This window comes from Drosophila teissieri, chromosome 2R, assembly GCF_016746235.2.
Source record: "Drosophila teissieri strain GT53w chromosome 2R, Prin_Dtei_1.1, whole genome shotgun sequence".
Classification (NCBI taxonomy): Eukaryota; Metazoa; Arthropoda; class Insecta; order Diptera; family Drosophilidae; genus Drosophila; species Drosophila teissieri.
This window is the reverse complement of record NC_053030.1, coordinates 16,252,232-16,272,186: the sequence shown is the minus strand read 5'-3', so window position 1 is coordinate 16,272,186 and position 19,955 is coordinate 16,252,232. Positions and strand designations below refer to the sequence as shown.

General features: G+C 44.6%; 2 protein-coding genes across 2 annotated transcripts; one reads left to right on the top strand and one right to left on the bottom strand.

Annotated features, from left to right (window-relative positions):
* Window positions 1-10,866: 10,866 nt before the first annotated feature.
* On the top strand, window positions 10,867-11,714 carry LOC122614345 (transmembrane emp24 domain-containing protein 2). Its single transcript, XM_043788915.1, has one exon. It carries the CDS (start codon window positions 10,929-10,931, stop codon window positions 11,538-11,540), a length of 612 nt encoding a protein of 203 aa, XP_043644850.1. The 5' UTR covers window positions 10,867-10,928; the 3' UTR covers window positions 11,541-11,714.
* A 6,495-nt stretch (window positions 11,715-18,209) lies between these two features.
* LOC122613262 (serine/threonine-protein phosphatase alpha-2 isoform) lies at window positions 18,210-19,422 on the bottom strand. Its single transcript, XM_043787358.1, has one exon. It carries the CDS (start codon window positions 19,330-19,332, stop codon window positions 18,292-18,294), a length of 1,041 nt encoding a protein of 346 aa, XP_043643293.1. The 5' UTR covers window positions 19,333-19,422; the 3' UTR covers window positions 18,210-18,291.
* Window positions 19,423-19,955: the final 533 nt, after the last annotated feature.

The following is a 19,955-nucleotide window of genomic DNA, read 5'->3' as shown; positions in this document are numbered from 1 at the left end:
CCTGCAAAACTAATCCCATTTTTGCATTTTAATAAATGCACATCAATAATATGAAGTTAAGTCTACGGACGTTTTTTGAATTATTTCGTAAATTCTTTGAATAAGGAGATTATTAAACGAGTCCGGAATTAATCCGATACTCTGTAATTTTTTACCACGCCACAAGCTGGTATTTTTTCATCGATTGTAAATAATCCCAGACTGTTCTTTCGTTGTCCACTTCGCAGAATAGAGCTCCGTATTTATTAACATATATATAGAGTATGAGTGTACAGACATATATGCATTTCCAGCATTGTTTGACCATCCACGGAGTCGGTACTGATGCGGATCCAGGCGCCACAGCATAACTAACTAATTAATATTAATGCACGGAGAATGCTAATTATGCCGGCACACAGATACACACGCTCACTCACACACGCACGCACACACACACACACACACACACAGTAACAGACTAACACAGTCGCAGGGGAAAGGAGAAAGCAAAACACAAAGTATTTTGCACACAATCGTATGAAACGTGAGCGAGAACTCGCAGCAGCGAAAGCCTGGGCCAGAATGGAAAAAGTTTTGCATTGAAATGCAAGCAAATTGAAATGAGCGAGGAGGGCTTGAAGGACTCGAAAAAGGGTGGTGATGGGTGGTAGTGGGTGGTAGTGGGTGGTACTGGGCGGTAGGTGGTAGATGGGCTGTGCTGCTCGGTGGGTGGAATCTGCAAAGTGGCTGGGAGGAACACGTGTTGGCCATTTCAAAAATGTAAACGTCAGCGAGTCCATCACGGACAGGCTGCTCTCCGCTGCTCCTCTGCTCCCCCGTGGCCCCTTCTGCTGGAAAACCATCCAACTGCAGACGCTTATTTGCTTATTCATAAGCAAACATTAACTTAATTTCCATGTGTGGGAGGCAGGAGCGCCCGCCTGTGGGCCAGAACGAGATGGCTAGCCAGCGAGTTGGGGCCGAAACAAAAAGCTTTCGCGAAATGTGATTATCAGTGCTGGGCCAACAGCTGCCGACAGCTGCTTAATACAGCCGACTAAATATAATGGGTATGGGTTTTCAAGGGGGTTTCCGAATGACAGAGTTGCCAAGGACAATGGGCTGCGCCAGTGAGCACCAAAATAATGCACATAACGAAGGCAAGTACTGAAAAAATGACTGGCAAGCGGAATAAGCCGATATATGTTGGGTTTTGAATTCATAAAAAAAGAAATATTTCTCTTTACACTTTATGAATTTACGTTTAATTATTAAAATGCTTAAAGCAGCTTATAAATTTTTACAAAGCACTATTGTACGTAATATTTTATATATATATTTATGTGCATTCGCCACCTTGTCACTCACAAGCGAAATCAAGTTGAACAACTGGCTGCGAAAATAGGTGGTTGAATCCCCTTACAGGTGCGCGAAAATTGCTGCCACACATGCAAAGTAGCCGCCAGAAGATGCACAACATCGCGTGCTGCAACTGCAACACCAACGCGGCCAACAACAGCAATGCGTCAGTTGGGCAAATAAACAACATCAACGGGGCCGAAAGTGATGGTGGCAACCAAAGTGGAGAAGGGGGGTAAAAATGGATAGCAAAATTTGCCGAGCAAACAGCAGCCAACATCTATATAAATTTATAAACGAAACACACGTAGCAACGTGGGTATGTGTTTAAGGATAAAGCGCAAAGTTTACAGACACACGTACATGGAGGCAGGGGCGTAGCTAGCAAAAATGAACAGGATAATTGAAAATGTCCTTGTACAGAAACCAATGCCTTACTAACATGGCTAAAAGAAGCTGGGCAAAATACAGATTTTATGCAAACTACAATCGTTACCCCTTTTATGGCGCCCCTGCTTCACATTGTGCTGTACATTGAGGCCATTTTGTTAATATTTAATATCAAATAAAGGCCCCAGAATGGTGCACAAACTGCCGCCGGCAGTGGAATCGAAACCGAACTGAAAATGGATAACCAAGTTTTGAATAAAAGGCCAGACTGTGGAGCCTGCAAAGCCCCACAGGGCCAGGACACATCCATCAAACTGACCGCAGACCGTCTCACATGGCGTATGAGCAATGCGAGTGTGCGGCACTTAAATGAACCGAGCTGCAGGACGTGCCTTAAACTACGTCCATTTATTCAACGTACTTCTGCGCCAGGTTAATGCCCAATTACTGTGCAAATTACTTCAAGTTCTTCTGGCCCCGAAAAACTTTTGTTCGTCTACATGCGTTTGCCATTAAAGTTTCACATTGCACTGCAACAAAAATGTTCAACTAAAACGTGTCTAAAGCGGGCTTCGGGTCTTGGCAGGCGCTTTAAAGGTTGTTTAATAAACGTCATAAATTGCTTAAAGTTTTCCCATAAACGGCTGCTGCTAGAAGTTCGTTTGTTTTTTGTTTTGCAGGTGCCTGTGGCAGCCACACAATTTAGCAAATTATCTAGATAGTTTTTAGCTTCACTTTAGCAGGTGGAAATTTGGTGGTTTTTTAATGCAGATCTTGGTTGGAGGTTTAGGTTTGTTTGGTACAAAGAACCTTTCAGATAAGTATCCATTTACAATGTGTATTTCAACTTAAAGAGCTGGTCGATTGTACCTCTCTTAAAGCCGAAACGATGCGAAAAAACGGAATCTAAAAAGTGAGGAGGAAAAACAAAGCATATGTCCATATCGCATGAACTTACTGATGCCCGCGGGACTGTCCGCCAACCCCGACTGCTGATCCCCTTTCGCGCTTTTAATTCTTTTTGCTAACCAAAAAAGCAGCGCACTTTTGGGACAAATATACGAGTAATGTATGCAAATATTTATGTATTCATGTGGAGGTGGGTGGTGGTAGGTGGGTGGTGGGTGGTACTGGCTTTCTGGGCTGGCTAACAATATGGCTTGGAGCCACCGAAAAGCGGACGCGAGCGCCGTGAAAATGGAAAATGGCAAACAGCGGACAGAGATTACAGTCGAGCGCCCGAAGGAGCGAGGCAAAACTTTTACTTTGACATATCACAAACTCCTCGCACACACCCCTGTGAATATTCAAAATGAAACACAAAAGCAAGGCAAAAGCCTGATGCTTTCTACTTTGACCGCCGTTGGGCACTCGAAATGCTCGAAATGCATATGGGCCCGCCTGCTTTTGTATAACCCCATTTTCCACATTTTCCCTATTTCCCCCCCCACAACTCTAACCAATACAGTTTTCCATCCGTATTTGTCTCGCTTTCTCGCTCTCTCTCCGGGGTGTGTTCGCTTTTTAGCCACAAAAAATGGCTGCAGTACGCGCAACTAAACACACAACAAACTTTGGTCCACAAACAGAAGAGATGCGGTTCTCAATGCACGCTCACTTTGGCATTTGCAGCGGGTGCACTCAGAAAAATTACCAGATACCATCTGAAAATATATTTATTTTCCTAGCTGGTCTAGCAGTTTATGTTTATTATTTCAATTCCAAATAGGTTCTAAATACCTCATTTGATAGAGAAACAACTGAACTTTTAGTACCATGATTTTGAATTAATGTTTCTTATAGTTCTTTTGAATATTTAGTTTGTTAGGAAACGATGTGAAATTGTTTTTTTCCAATACATCCACTTTGACTCACACTTGCGTGCTGCACTGGCGTTTCTTTTGAGAGCAGAAATGCCTTTCAGAAAATCAACATTCAAATACGCAGCCAAGTAAAAGTGCGAGTAGTAAAAGCGCAATTTCCTCTTGAAATCACCGCTGCCTCCCCTCCCTGTACTCCGATTTTCCCCACTTTCAATACCAATACCAACATTTTTTCAACCACGCGCTCTGTGTTAGCCATACAGTGTGTAAACCATTTCTGTGAGAACTTTGATTTGTGGCCCTCGAATGAAGATGGATTGCCGGGTCTGAAAAACAAGCGTGCAACAGAACAAAGGACTTAGTGGAGCCTTTGGCTAGGAGTGTTTTTCCCAAAGAATGCCTAATGAAAACCATATCGAAAGTGCTCAACTGATCTGACTATGCTCAATTAGGCAGTGCTTTATTTCAGGTTCAGCAAGACTAGAAAAAACTCGCTACAGTTCAATGAGACATCTTTTTTATTTCAATATCATAATACTATTTTTCAATTTCAATTTCAGCACTTACAAACAAAGTGAGCCGGTAAACTTTAAGCCATCTCTGCTTTCTTTGTTCCGAATAAGTTGCTTACTTTACGGGCAAACTTTAAGCAAATCTGGCCGTAGCCACCATATGTTTATGAAAGCGCTTGGCTTTTGAGCCATAATTTCCAACAATTTGTTGAGCTGGAGGCTAGAGGGCCATGCTTCTGCTGCTGCTGTGTATAAAATTACAATAAATCCTTGCATTTTAGCTGCAAATAAACAAAGATTTGCAGCGCAGAAAACGAAGTCTGAGCGCGCTAAAACAAAACAGAAGGAATCGGAAGGCCGAAGTGTATGGCGGAGTGTGGGGAAATGAGGCCAGGACGAGAGAGTGCATGCAAAGTAGCATTTTAAGTTGCCCGGAAAAGCGGAAAAGGCGGAAAGGGCGAAAAACGTTGGGGGGGTTTTCCAAGACCCTGGGAACTGTGAACTGTGCATGCTTCAGGATGTTAAATCAACATGTAAGCATTTAATGCGGCGCTCCAAAGCTGAAAAAGCGTAAAATTCCCCAAATGACCATAAATTTCTGTGTTTGGCATCGCAATTGTTGTTGTTACCCTTTTGCCCTTTCGCCGTCTCACTCGCTCCTCTCGTTCTCCTTAGCCGTCTCCTTCCCACACACTGCACACACACTCGTATATATAACTGCGCTGGCAAGTGTAGAGAAATGGAGAAAACTTCAACAAGCACTTGTAAAAATAAATGGCATTTTGGGTTATGTGCAATAATAAAATGGAAATTGTGCAAAAATATTGTCGCCTCTGCCGAAAAATTCTGGACTGCCAGTGGAGCAAACAGGTGAAGGGGGAAATGGTAAGGGGAAAGTGGTAAGAGGAAAGGGGAAAGGGGTAAGAGACCGGGGAATATCTGGTTAAGCTGGCTGCTTGGCCTGGCTAACTGGGCACCGTATAATGGCCGATGATGTACGTCCTTGTTGGTTTTAGACCCTGTGTTGACAGTGAATCTTTCGAGAAATTGTTTGGAAAAATATGAATGGGTTTTCACTCATTTTTGGTTGGGGGAAATCGCTTGGATATCAGTTTATTGAAGCTTTGTTGTATGGTCATAAAAAATGCGTTTGCCGCTAGTATTCAATTCGTTCTGCAAAGAAGTGGAGTAATGGAATTTTAGATGCACGCCATAATCGATAAAATATTGATAGATGCACAAAAAACATATAGTTGCGTTCTAGCATTGTGCCAAATGTACAATAATTTATAGGGCACTAAAAACATTGTTGAAGCCAAAGAGTAAACACTAAATTTAAGCTCAATTGTTCTTTATATGTTTATATTTGATTAACATCTCCCTCTTGAATGCTCACAAGCATACTGCTGGTATTAAATGATACAATTTAAAGTCACATGCGAAACTTTAAATTTCATTCCCGACTGTACCTGCTAGTTATTTTATTATGACTGCGAAATGAGGCAGCATACTTGACGCGCAGCTGATTTCAGGCAAAGTTTCTAATTTCACGCCCTCCTGACAGCTTGGCATCCTTTCTCCTTTCTCCCAGGATCTCGCCCCCGCAGCGAGGGATGTCAACTTGCCATATGCAAATGACTTGCTTATCAAATAAAGTATTTTTTTGTGCTTTTGTAGGGGTGCGGGGTTCACCGGTGGGGTTACGGGGCTAAGGACTTGGCTTGCTTGCCCAGGGAACAATGCGTGCGAGTGGTGGTACAACTGTGCGTATGCGCAATTTTCACATTGTTTCAATATCACGCATACGTTAAATTGTAACTCTGTATGTGGGAGGGGTGGGTTTATTGGGGAAGGGGTACGGTGCTTTGGGGTAGGTGCTCGTTTCGGTTTGTCGGTGCTCTCTGTTCGGTTTTTGGTTTCGGTTTTTCGCCTCTGGCATTTCCAAGTATGCACAAGTAATGTGTGAAAATTAAATTTTTCGTGGCTCCCGCAAAAGTGTCGGTCTGTCTGCGTATGTGTGCGTTTCCCGGATGTGTGTGGGTGTCTGCCTGTCTGTGTGTGTGTGTGTGTTTGCCTGTGTGTATTTGCGTATTTGTGTGAGTAACGCACACGTTTGCGATTTTGTGCTAAGCATTACCATTACGCTTCTACCCCCCACAAAACTCAGCAAAAGGGCGTGAAGAATAAAACTTAATTCAATCTGCATATCTTGCTTCACTCCTCGTCATGCTGTTGCTGTTTGCTGTTTAAGGAATATTTAATTAAATTTCGCCTGGCCATTGTTGCTGTTAGTGTTGTTATTGTCGCCAGGCGACAATTCTTAATTGAAAGCCCCGTCGCAGAAGTGATTATCATTGAGTTTGTCCTTTGATTTATGTGAGCACTGCGAGGCATAAAATTGCCACACACCAAATGAGTTGAGTGTGTGTGTGTGTAGAGCATTTCAAACGAAGTATTATGTTAAGAAATTTAAGATTTATGACGGCTTATGGGGGCATAAACAATTTGGTCCTAATTCCATTATTTCTTTGGCAGCGCACTTTACATAATTGATATACACACACTCCCCATGGCATTTCCCCCCCATTTAACCGCATCAAGCTTCATTTGAGTTCAATCAAAGCCGAAAGCCGTTCAATATGAATGCCAAAGTCCAGTGTGTCCAAATGCCATCGCATCGGTCGCCAAGTGACAGCCACAAAAGCCACAGAAACCTTTTTGCCCGCCTGCCAAGCGTGACGCAAAATTGCAAATGTCAAACGCTTCGCAAGGATACAGAACCCAGAATGTTGGTGCACCGGAAGAAGTTTCTATCTCTAAGTAATTTCATTTATTTTAAGTTTATACTTCTGTGCATCAAAGTGTACAGTGCATCAGCTATTTCAATGGCATATAGTATATTTAAGATTTAAGAGCTTTTGGCATATTGCTGTTTCTTCCAGTGCCATTGTGTGTTCGAACGATTTTAGCCGAGGGGTGAAACGATTTGGTTTCCCTGGAAAGCCGCAAGCGTCTGAAACTTCTTTGTCCCAAAAACTTGGACTAATTGAGTTGGTTTAACCGGCGAAACCCGATGCCAATTAGCAAAAGGGAATTGATTTGAAGAGAGAGCGGGGTGGTTGTATACTGAAACGTACACGCATATGGCTGTATGGCAGTAAAAACAAACATTAAATTTGCCAACAAATGCCAAATGCAAATATCAAATGCAGACATTAACAGAATCGTATGGCAGGCAATTTAATTTGGCTACGAAATGTTGTTGAAATTACAGCTCCGAAAATTGCACAAAATTATGCCGAAAGTCCTTAGAACTCGGCATGCCTTTCTAGCTTTCATGTTTGTGCAGGGAAATTGCAGAAAGGAGAGGAAATTCTAATGTAAATTTCATGCCAACACATTTTGGGACACAAAAATGCAGCAGCAACGCCGAGATATTTGATGTCTCCATCTCGCTCGCTCTGCCTGTGTGTGTAGCGGAAATACTTGGCATGCCTCATTGAAGCTCGTTAGCTGACTTATTGCTAGAGTCTGGCTAAGGATTCATGTTGACAGCTCATGGCGGCACTTTCAATTGAAATAAATCCCCACAAACACACTGACACACCAACACACATCGGGAAAATGCGAGCTGAAAAAATACGACATTTGCCAATTTGTTGTCATGTCCCTTTTGCCACGCCCATTAGCCCATTACACACACACACACACATAGAGGCACACATACAAACACGTGCGAAGAAAGTGGGCGGAAGATATCGCATGGAAGACCAGAGGCATTGTCAATACTTGAGCCTTTTTACAGCTCATTCACAGGCTGCCTTCGGCTCATTTCTCATGGCTTTTCCATTTCCCTCGCCTTCAACGCCCCGCGAACCCCTCGCCAAGTGTTTTTCAAGTGGAGATTAGCACGATTCCTGTGCAGCTTATGGCAAGGATGCGGCCCCTTTTATCAGTTCGATTGGTTTGCTTGTTCAACTGTTTTCCTTTTGCCTCAATTTCTTTGAGTTGTTTGCCAAATAAAGATTTGAGTCGTTCACAATAAGGCAGGAAATGGTAAACTTAACACAATGCTCAATGTCTCTTTGAAAGAATTATTCGTTTAAAAGAGAAAGGCTTACAAACAACACATAAAACATAAATTAAATTAATATTGTCTAATGTTAACAGTACCATGTACCTTATGTAGTGAAGTTCATTTTATTTCTTGTAAGATGTTTAGAACATTTTCCTTTGTTTTTCAGTGCAGTTTTATTCGACTAGGGCTTGATTTTTCCATTTAAAAATTCCCTTATATGTTCTCTTGTTTCCTCGACAGTTTCCACATTAATTGCTACATTTACTGAAGGACTGACCGACATGTAACGATGTAAAAAATAGGGCTAATGCCGAGAGATATAAAAGAGAAATGCGTCGAAATGGAATCATTTGCACCTGTAAAGGGGCATTAAAAAAGGGACTAAAACTGTGGGCGGCTAGGAGGCTTGGAGCTTGGAGCTTGGGTCTTGGGGCAGAGATGGGCAAACATGAGTGGCAATCAACACAAGAAACACACACGTAGAGCTGCAAACAAATTAGAGCACGCGCGAATGGCCTGGTCACAAAAGCAATTCGATGAAGAAGGAGCCTTTCAGGGAGGAGGATACAAAAGCAGGACAGAGGAGGAGAAGCTCAAAGCCGAAATGACGTGAGTTTCTGGCCACTTTTTCCCCCAAGTGGTATTAATATAATTGACTAGATGCCGTCGCTGGGCGAGGGGCATCACAAGTATATGCAGAAAATGCAAAATAAGCGGACAAAGATGGCACTCTAGGAGCAGAAAAATGAAGAGAATTGGACGAGAAAATCGCTTGGCTATTATCCTCAGGCTGTCGACTGACTGACCGCCGGGGCGTATACGTAATTTAAGCAGCTTTAAGTCAGGCCCAAGCGCTGGCAACGGCCAAGCCGTGTCGAAATCTGTCCCCCGCATCCATTCCTTGCGGGGATTGGGACACACCATCCACCCACCATCCACCCAGTGCTCCACCTACACGCACATCTGCTCCTAAGCCGCTGCACGCACATGAAATATCCAGCAAAAAGTCCTTGAGCACGGCACACAAAAATAGAAAAGAGGCAAATCCAGTGGCGGGGCCAACTCGAACTGGCACTTAAGAGCGTCGATGTCATGTCGACACGGCGGGTGGGGTGGGGTGGAAAAAAAGATCGCAGGCAGGAGCACACACTGAGAGGAAAACTGTGTGCTTGGGAAGCTATTCTAGATGGGATTTCATATGAACTTGCTGGGGTTTATTATATTTTCAAAACTGTTCATGGTGCGTTAACTGACTAGCTATCATTTTGTTTTTAGATTTTGTGAAGTTTTTTTCTGAGTGCACAATAGGCACGGGGCAGGGACAAAAACAGCGTCAAGTGTTGCCGGCGCCTAAAGTAACTGAAGTTGGCAAATGCCGCGAATCGAATGGGCGGGGCGGGGAGGGGAGAGGAGGAAACTGGATAGGATCTGGATAGAATCTTGATGGGAGGGGAGGGGATGGGGGAGGAGGGCAGCGGGCCAACTGACACCGTCTAAAGCGGGCGACATGGAGTTAAGTGGCGTAAAGCGTGTACTTAATCGCTTAAAGCATTAGAATTTGAAATTGAATATCATAAAGGATATTCAGAAGTGCGCGCTCCAAAAGAACTGCCGCGAAAAGAATCCATGCAAAACAAGAGGAGCGGAGCATACAGAAAAAATAATGTTTAAATGGGGCACACAGCAAATAGTTGTAAAATGTTGCCACAGAAAGAGATAGCAGCACTGGGTGCGAAAGAGAGGGTGCGAGAACATTTTGCAGATAGTTGAAAGTCTGTGTGGAGTTGAAGGAGTTTGCCTGCCGTCGAATTGACGACTCGTAAAATTGTTTTAAGGTGCGACATAAAGTGTGAATGGCGAGCTAAAGGGTCGGCGTTTCCGGATGATAAATAAATTGTTGGGAGAACTTCATTTTTATCGCAATTGAATCAATTTGCTGACTTCTGGCTGAAATGGCGATAAATGCGGTACTTTCACATGACTGAACATGGCTAAAATCAGAACGAATTTTCATGCAATTTAATGCATCATTGTAAAACTGCACAAATATTATGGAAAGTTGAAAAAGTATCTTGTTATAACAACTATTACTGCGACTAGGGCAATATTTTTGCAGAAAAATTATGCGGTAATTAGTGAAATTACATTAGCAACAGCTTTGATTTCAGTCATGCAAACCATTTGCTGAAAACCAACAGCAACAAACAAAGCACTGAAATTTCTGTCGAAAATAATGTATAAATGTTGTAAAAGTTTAAAGTGTGTCCATTATTTTGAAGCGAAATTTATGGCACAAAAACTGGCAACCAGCTTTCGATGGGCGACTGAACGAGCAAGAAGAATGATTTGCGGAAAATCCAAATGCGTGTCCGCCCGCCCAGATGGCATTAAAAATGCATGACATTTTGACAATTGATGGGCCAAGGAATCGATAACATCAAATATGCATTGCCAAGGGGGCGACTTTGGGGGGCGCCCATCGACCATCTGACAATTTGCAATTTGCTTTTATCATCTTAATTTGATTTGCAGGGTGTTTGTGGAGTGGGCCAAGAGGGCAAAGTGGGCAAAGTGGATCAAAGTGGGGCAAGGGCGGTGGAAAGCCAGCTCGATAATGAAGCGGAGCTGGTTAAATTAGCACAGCATTCAATTATTCAGTTCGCATGGCAGTGGTCGGGAGAACAACGTCTTTCAATCTCAGTATAAATATACATAGGATTTATGTGTATATATATATATACGAATATATATTGAGTCCCGGCCGCAAAACGAAACAAATTGAAAATGCTGTCAGTAATTGTCTTGGTGCTAGCGCTTTTGAGAGCGACTAGTGGCTTCATCATCACCGTGGATGCCCACGAGACGATGTGCTTCTACGACCACGCCAATGTCAGCGACAAGGTGACCATGTCCTTCGAGGTGATGGAAGGCGGCTTCAAGGATGTGGGCGTCGAGATCTCGGGACCCGACGACGATCGCCTGCACCACTCCGAGCAGGACACCCTGGGCAGCTTCACCTTCACGGCCATGAAGGAGGGGCAGTACCAGTTGTGCTTCGACAACAAAATGTCCACGCTGACTCCCAAGATCCTGATGTTCCAGTTCCAAGTGGCCAGGGCCCTGGAGTTCTACATGGACTCCTCGAAACGAGCAGACGACGTCATCGAGCAGACGGCGGTGCAGTCGATGATCAACGAACTCTCCGCCAAACTGGGAGCCGTGAAGATGGAGCAGGAGTACATGCACTTCCGCTACCGCGGCCACTTGGAGGTCAGCGATATGGTGGAGCTCCGTGTCCTGGCGTGGTCTATATTTGCGCCCATGATGCTGATCATTACGGCGGTTCTGGAGATATACTCCCTCAAGCATTTCTTCGAAGTCAAGCGCGTGGTTTGAGCTGCAACTTGAGAAGTTTAAAACCTAAGAAAGGTTTTCCATGTGGTTTAAGAGTCGCGAATGGAAGTCTATAGGATTTTAGAAACTATATGCCATATTATCACATTTTCCACATAATTTTCTTAAGAAAAGAGAATTAATAAATGAATCCTATTGCTTGATTATAAGTACCAATCACACGTCTTTCCATGTGGCTTTTCCTTCCCCTCAATTTGTTGCATATTTCACGCTTCACAAACCATAAAACTTCTGCGTCCTGGGGGCTGGTTCAAGTATCCATAAAGTTCACTTCACCTATATTGAGTCTGCATTGGATTAGCAGTGGAAATTTATGACGGCCGTCCACACATGGCCAATACACACCAGTCGAGTTGGAAACTTATCATATTCATTCACAACTTTCTCCCGCCGCTTTCTCTGCTCCTTGGCAAAACAAAGCCAAAGTTGTTGCCTCTTATTTACGACAATGTCGCGTCAAGTTTTTCCCGCTCCTTCTTTTTGTTTCTCGGTTTTTTTGGTTTTTCTATTCCCGTGCCAGGGGTGTGTATATGTATTGCCCTATAAAGTAGCAAGTTTTCCCTACATTTTTTCGTTGGTTGTTGCATAATAAAATGAAGCATGTTGTGGGAGCTCTCGAGACGCGGCATCTGGTGGCGCAAGAAGAATGAATAAAGGACACCCGACTTGGTACAATATTGTTCCCCAGCGTCAAATGAAAGCAAAAGTTCGGGGAGCAGGACGAGCGAGTCGCGGGAATGGAAACGGGAATGGAAACGGGAACGGGGCCAATGTGGTGCAAGTATACTGCCATCCAATGGAGCAGCACGCAAATAAAGTTCGCAAGGCGAAACAGGGAAGGCAACTGAGGTTGGACAGCTTACTGGCCGAGAGAAAACCCGACTCCCTGAAGGATATTTTCGAAGAATTGTATTTCAAATTTACATTCTCTGCTTGCTCCAAGGCAAGTATGAATATTACAATTTTGGTCATTTCCCTTCCTAAAAATATAAATAGAGTGTTAAAAGAAAGTTGGCTATTAACCCTTGCTAGGAAATACATCGCACTTTGATTTCTTCGCCAGATGCTACTCCACATTGCGATGGCCCATCATCTCTCATCATTATCGCCTGTCAGTGCCTCATGGCACCCGAGCCTCAATTATGTTTTGCATCCTTCAGAGCTGTTCACTTAATTGCATTACTTGCAGAGCTGCCGGGGTTAAAGGCAGTGGTTGGCCTTCGGCTGCTCTGGGTTCAAATGTCCTCCCCCCCAAAGCTCAGTACTCCCACACACAGCCATCGTGGCAATTCAATTTTCTATTATGTCAGGCCGAGTTGAAAGCAATGTAATGTTAATAAAATACTGCCACCAGCCCCAGCCTCAGCTTCAGTCTCTGCCCCAGCTACGAATGGGTATGGGCATCTAGTGGGTCTAGTGCTTCAGCTGGAGCAACAATGGCGGCAGCCATGGCAACATGGCGTATACGCAACGTGGTGCGCCTTTTGTCCTGCCTACGAGTATTTACCCACAACACAGCAAACACACGAGCCATACGAGCGGAGGGGTTAGGGCTGTGTTATTTGACATTTATTTGCCATTTTGGACCACAGTGGTTGCACTACAAAAAATGATGGGAAATGGGGCACAGTTACAGTTCAGAATTTACTTCACTTTAAGTACTTTCCAGTGTTTATTTAAATGTTATTTATCACAGCTCGCGATTACATCACTTCAAATATGCAAATTTCAATAAGCCTGAATTATATTTAATGCAACACAATAATAATTGAATGAAACGAAAGTGTTGAGGATTTCCTAATGGAAACTGTTTTTCGTTGGTGTATTTGACGGCACCTACCTCGTTTCTGTGGCGCCTGCATCGAGGATGGCGATGGCGTCGCCAGGCGCTCACCCACCAGCTGGAGGAGCAGCAGGAGGAGCATCAACAGGCCACAGTTGAGTGCTCCTGATCCGGCGGCAGCTCCTTTGTTCCGCCCCATCGTTGGACGACCGGCGACACCGCTGGATCCTTGACTTTGGTTTTTGTTTCGGTTTCGGTTTTGGTTTTGGCTTTGGTGTCGGTATTGATTCCACAATTCGCTGGAGCGTTTGCTTTGGTGCATTTTCGGTTTGGTTTTGCGCACTTCACTTCCACAACTGCCGTTTATATATTGCTCAGCACCTATTTCGTTTTATTCGGTCATTGCATATGCTACTGAAAAATTGATTTCAATTCGAAAGAAAAACAGCTATTGTGAAATTTTCGTCAAATATTTGTTACGTTCTTTTTGTTTTGTTTGATAATTGCAAATGCATTTTCCTTTATCTCTCTTATTATTTTACGCATTTAGCGTGCCATATTTGCTATTAATTAAAATGCAATTTGCTCTATAATTGATTTTTTACTCATGGTCAACATATTTTTTGCCATCTTTTAATGGCTCATTGTTTGGTCATCATTAGTCATGGGAAATCCAGCGAGAGCTGAAAAACGAGTGAAATCCCGGGAGGCGAACGGTTGGCAATCATTCTTCATTAGGAGGGGCCAACATGTCAAGGACTTTTCGAGGACGACCGCAGAAATTTCGCAGCTTTCTTCTCGGCTGGCATTTTCTTTTTCATTTTTTTGGCTGATAAATATCAAAAATTCACAGTTGCATTTCCATGGAAATTGGCAAAGCCATAAAAAAAGGAATGCAGAGCGAAAATACTTTTTTCTGGCAGCCAACTAAGGGCTGCCGACGCTCTGTGGAGCTTGAAAAATTGCAGCAATTAGTGGTGCCTGGAGGTCAACCAACCATCGAGCCAAAAAGGACACGGACCCACACCAGCACCAACACCAACACCGCACGGCCAGGATCAGGATCCGGTGCTGCAACCTGGCGACGTGAGGCAGCCAAGAAAAATGTGGCTGAAATATTTTGGTTACGTTTTTTCACTTGTTTTGCTTTGAAATACCTTTAAAGGGGGCATTTTTTGGGGCACATTGACATGGAGCTTGTGGGAAAGGTAAACGGTGACATCGTTTTGTAATCTAGAAAATAGCTGGGTATTACATGGGATTTTGAATAGCCATGGTTACGCAATAACCGTTCACGTTTGCCATCGGCTGTCATTTATATTTATGACATTATGTTCTTTCATGAAGTTAAATGATTTGCAGTTTTATTCATTCAACACAACAAATGAATTATTTCACGTGTATGTGCATTTTTTAATTGTTTGATAGACGCCTTCCGTTGCGACGCATTCGGTTTCATATTTCATTAAAAATATAAGCCCCATCCACTGGCATTTCAATGATGAATGCCTGCCTGGTCAACTCGAAGGATTCGTGGCGGGTCGTTTTGTGGGTTCAGCTGGTGGTTCAATATTTGAATGGGTCGCACGGGTTTTTATTGCACCTCTAGGCGCATTCAATTATTTATGCAAACGCTTCGAAGGGGAGCAACAAAAATACGAAAAAAGAAACCGAAATGCGGCGGCAATAAAAATCAAAGCCGGGGCAAGTTCAGTTGTGGCATGTGGCATATGGCGAAAAAGGGACGATAACTGGAAAAGAATAACACAGGGACAAAAACAAAAGCCAAACGAGCGAAACCCACACGAAAATAAATGGATGGGGAAAACATCCTGCTGGCCATTGACGGATGTGGCACGCGTTTCTCCTTTTATATTTGTTTTATCCTTATTTTGTGTTTGCGGAGGCACTTTATAAAAAATCAAGTAGCCGCCATGGAGTCCTACGATGAGCTGATGCCAGCGACCACCGACCATTGAGCATTGAAAATTTAATATTTAATCTTAACGAAGGACATCCATTACAATTACACAATGGAGCAACACGCACCACAACACACAACACCTTAAACACGTTGCAACTACGGAGCACGCCGAACCGCTTCTGCTGACTTCTGCAGACGAACTGAGCGCGAATTTAATGAGCTGCTTTGGCGAAATCCGATGAACTCACATATACATATGTGTGTTTGTGTGCGAATCCGAGCTAAAGCCACCACGACGACACGACCTCAGGCTTCGACTTGCCACGGCAAACTGGCGATTATTTCAGATTTCTCTGGCGAAAACGAACGGAGACGAGCGGCAAACGAAACTGAAGCTCTGAATGAAAGTGAAGCTGATTTCCCGACGAACCCACAACTGAGCGAAACGGTAAAGCCCGTTTCCGGGGAGCGTGAAAGCTCTGATTTGTGCGTAACGCTCTCTCTCCTGAGAAATCTCTGGCTCTCCCGAACCATCTGACCTTTGTTTACGCCAAATCAGCTGTTCGCCGTTCAATTCGCACGTGGTCGTGGGGAGAACAACAACAAAGTCCGTGTTTTGATGCGGCATTACGTAAGCAAGCAACGCCAGCAAATCGGTTAGCGGGAAATTCGGGCGAAGGATAATCAAGGTGCACGGTGGAAAAGCCATATAATCCTTAAGACTTTGCGGTAACAATCAAAATATGCAGGAGTAGCTATGGTTTGTGTTAAATATTTATATTTAAAATATCTATATTGAATATAAAATATAAAAAAAAATAAAAAGCGTCCTTTTTAAGCTAAATGCTTTCTGCTCTACCATTTATTATAAAATACCAAACCACAAATGAGAATCGCTTAAAAATGATTCTTTCAAATGTCCTTTGTCACAAGCCCACCCACAAAACCACCCACTCCCGCCCAAAGTGGTCTTCATCTGGGGCGACTGATTGCGTGGACAACTGGCGACGACCTTCGCATGCCAATCAGATTGGGGCTCGCGATGGGCGGACTGGGGCCAGTGGGGCAACTGGGGCTCGGACCGCTGCGCTCCACTGCAGATTCCGAAACCCACCCACCGTAACGTGCCCCCCATAACCTTTAAGTATAACGGTAACGGCTGAGTTTTAAGATGGTCGGAAAGAAAGGTGGGGGTTTCTTTTTTTATAGCTATCAACCATCAGCTTCAGGTGCAGGTAGTGTCCTGCCGCTGCTCTCTTTATTTTCTCATTTCCTGGCCATCCTCAAGGATGTGCGCAGGTGTCAGGAGCAGAGGTAGGGCCACTAAAAATATAAAAACAAAAAAACGTCCTGCCTTTTTCGTTTTATTTTGCTTAATTTTCGTTTTATGTTTTGACACCATTTGGTAAAGTTTTCCGCATCTCGTCGTGACACTTACAAGTTTGCCTCTTGTTGCCGTTGACATTTTTATACATCATCTGGCCCGTTGGAGGACATTTCCCCACCTGTCGGCCACCTTTAAGTGGCCCCATATCGTTTCCGCATTTCTTACATTGCTATTTAATTTCAGCCTTTCTGTATTTTTGTGTTTTTTGTGTTACGCCCGAAATGCAGACATAAAGTCTTTTTGTTGCCCATAAAGGCAAGTGCCTTGGCTTCCTTCAGCTTTCGTTTTATATTTTATTAGGCGCATATAAGCGAGAGAAGTGCGAAAAACAAATCTGGAAAGTGCGAAAAGGTGGGCCACACTTTGATCAATATTGAATCAACTTCAAAGGAATTCGATATCATAAAAATTTCAGCGACTGCTGCATACTTTTGGGTTATCTTTGCCATTCATAACTTGCACAGGTCATAAAATATTCAACATAATCGTTACACAATTGATTTAAATGGGATAGAATGGCTCGATAAATATGTACAAAAAATTACAAATTAATTACAATTCAAAATGGCCGCAGGCAGCCGCAATTATGCGATTTATGTGCCGGCTGTGCATCAGAAATCACGCATACGCCTCGTGCGCCGCCCTCATTTTTGCCAATGCCTTTGGCCATTGCAATTGAACACATAATAAATATTTATGCAGACAGTTGCTGTTGTTGTTCTACACACACACGCACACACACACATACGCACACACACGCTGTGCGTAATTACACAAACGCACCCACACTTGGATGGTATTTGTGTTTTCCCAGATTATTAAAGTTATTTTCTTTGGCCGCCCCGCCCGCCGCTTCAGCAGTTTCACCTGCTGGCGCTTTTCCTTGCCTTGGAACCCACCTTTTGTTTATGTTTACACACATGAATGTATAAATTACGATGCCAGGTTTTTGTAAACAAAATGAGTTTTGCCTGCGGGCCGACAGAGCGGAGCTCCCACGCCTCTGGGCCACCGGCTTCTCCCGTTGGCCACATTTAAATATTTGCGCACGGAATTATTTTCCCCGGCATAAAGTGTGGCCAGGTAGACGTTTTACAAAGTCAAACAAAAGCTGCCACCGCCACCTCATCCGCCTGTCGAGCTGTTAACCTCTGACCCCGCCCCTTGTTCTCGCCCCTTGTCAGGACGCCCGATTTGTATCCCCCCCTTAAAGCCACCAGCCTCCAGCCCGCCGTCTTTGCCCCACCCACTCGGTCATTGGGAATTTTAATTAAATTTAAATGAAGATTTATTACGCTTTTCATTGGGGGCCGGCCGACCTTCAATTGTCCTTCGATTAAGCTGCAATTGAAAGCAAAACAGTCGATTCAAAAACAAGAGAGAACGCTACAGTTTTCCACGAATCTAGTATATGCTTTTTTACTCTACGATAAACGGGTAGCAATTGAACCAATAGCACAGCTATCTGTCAAATCAAAAACGATTTTTTGTAGATTTACCTTTTTAAGATATATCTAAGGTAACCTTAAAAAATATATAGTTCATCTGCCTTGAAAGTTGGGTTGTATATAATGGTTTAGCTTTGAAATATCAGTTCATTATTACATATAACGACAATGAACGATGGGAACAATCAAACCTAGTAAAGCCTCTTCTCCCTCATGGAGGGCGGTGGTCCATTGGTCGTCGTAGCTGGTGATCCACTATCCGACTCAAAGCCCGTGACTCGCACAAAGGGCCTCGGACGGATGATGACGAAGTGGCAGACCAGCCTGGCGTCCACCACCAGAACAGCTCCGCAGTTGTCGAAGATGTCGCAGTAGTTGGGGGCGGAGAATATGGTGACCAACTGGCGGTCGGCGAAGAACTCGTAGCCATCCTCGACCACCTGATGGGCGCGGACAATCAGATTGAACTTGTGCTGCATGAGGAAGCCCTCCACAATGTTGGCGCCAAAGGTGTAGCTGACACCCCGATCGTTGGACGCCCACGTTCCAGTTGACTCATCCGGATCCGACCAGAGCAAATCGCACAGCAGCCCATCGTTGGGCACTTCGGTGGGGCGATGCAGCCGACGGATGTCGTCCAGGTTCTTCAGATCCGGACTCAGTCCGCCGTGGACGCAGAATATGCGATCGGCCACGATGGCGGCCACTGGCATGCAGTCGTAGCAATCCACAAAGGAGCGCCACAATTTGATGCTATATCGTCGCTTGCACTCGTCGAAGAAGCCATACACTCGATTCAGATCCGCCGACTCGTGATTGCCGCGCAGCAAGAAGAAATTCTCCGGATAGCGAAGCTTATAGCTCAACAGCAGGGCCAGGGTTTCGATGGAGCTCTGACCCCGATCCACGTAGTCGCCAAGGAACAGGAAGTTGGACAGCGGCGGCATGCCGCACTGCTGGAAGATCCTCAACAGATCCTTGAACTGCCCATGCAGATCCCCGCATATCTTCACCGGAGCACTCAGTTCCAGGAGCATCGGCTGCGATAGAAACAGTTCCCGGCTGGCATCGCATATATATGTGATGGTGGCCTCGCTCAAATTCCCGGCCTTTCGGTTTCCAACCGCCTGCGTCTTCAGCTGACTGATAATGACGTCCAGTTGGGTCATTCGGTTCTTTTCCTCCTTGGTGTACTCCTTACCAGTGGATAAAGCGGTCGAACGACGAGACATCGTTTTCTGATTTCTCAACTTCTAATGGAGTGTTGGTTTCAAAATGCCCACTTGCTTTGGAGAAGTGTCCGTATTCGTCTAGCAACTTTTCCAAAGTTAACTTTCACACTGAACGGATACACAAGACAGAGCCTTCTCGTTAGAGAGCAAAAGGGTATACTAGACGCGTTGAAAAGTATGTAACAAGCAGAAGGAAATGGCCCACCCCGCGGGGTACGCGGTGCGGGGTGCGGGATGACATTCCATATTTGGACCAATATTTCGAATGTTCTGATCAAAATACTGATATTTAAATCGCAAAAAAACAGAAAATCAATTTTCGGCCAAAATCCAAAGATCATAATCAAAAATTGGAAAACGTTTGAAAAAAAAAATCGTCTGGCTGCGGTGCGGGGTCTGGGCTGCGGGGTCTGGGCTGCGGGGTGCGGGGTCTGGGCTGCGGGGTCTGGGCTGCGGGGTGCGGGGTCTGGGCTGCGGGGTCTGGGCTGCGGGGTGCGGGGTCTGGGCTGCGGGGTGCGGGGTCTGGGCTGCGGGGTCTGGGCTGCGGGGTGCGGGGTCTGGGCTGCGGGGTGCGGGTTCTGGGCTGCGGGGTGCGGGTCTGGGCTGCGGGGTCTGGGCTGCGG

Coding starts and splice junctions, on each gene's coding strand:
- LOC122614345 (XM_043788915.1), top strand. CDS start 10,929: ATGCTGTCAGTAATTGTCTTGGTGCTAGCGCTTTTGAGAGCGACTAGT.
- LOC122613262 (XM_043787358.1), bottom strand. CDS start 19,332: ATGTCTCGTCGTTCGACCGCTTTATCCACTGGTAAGGAGTACACCAAG.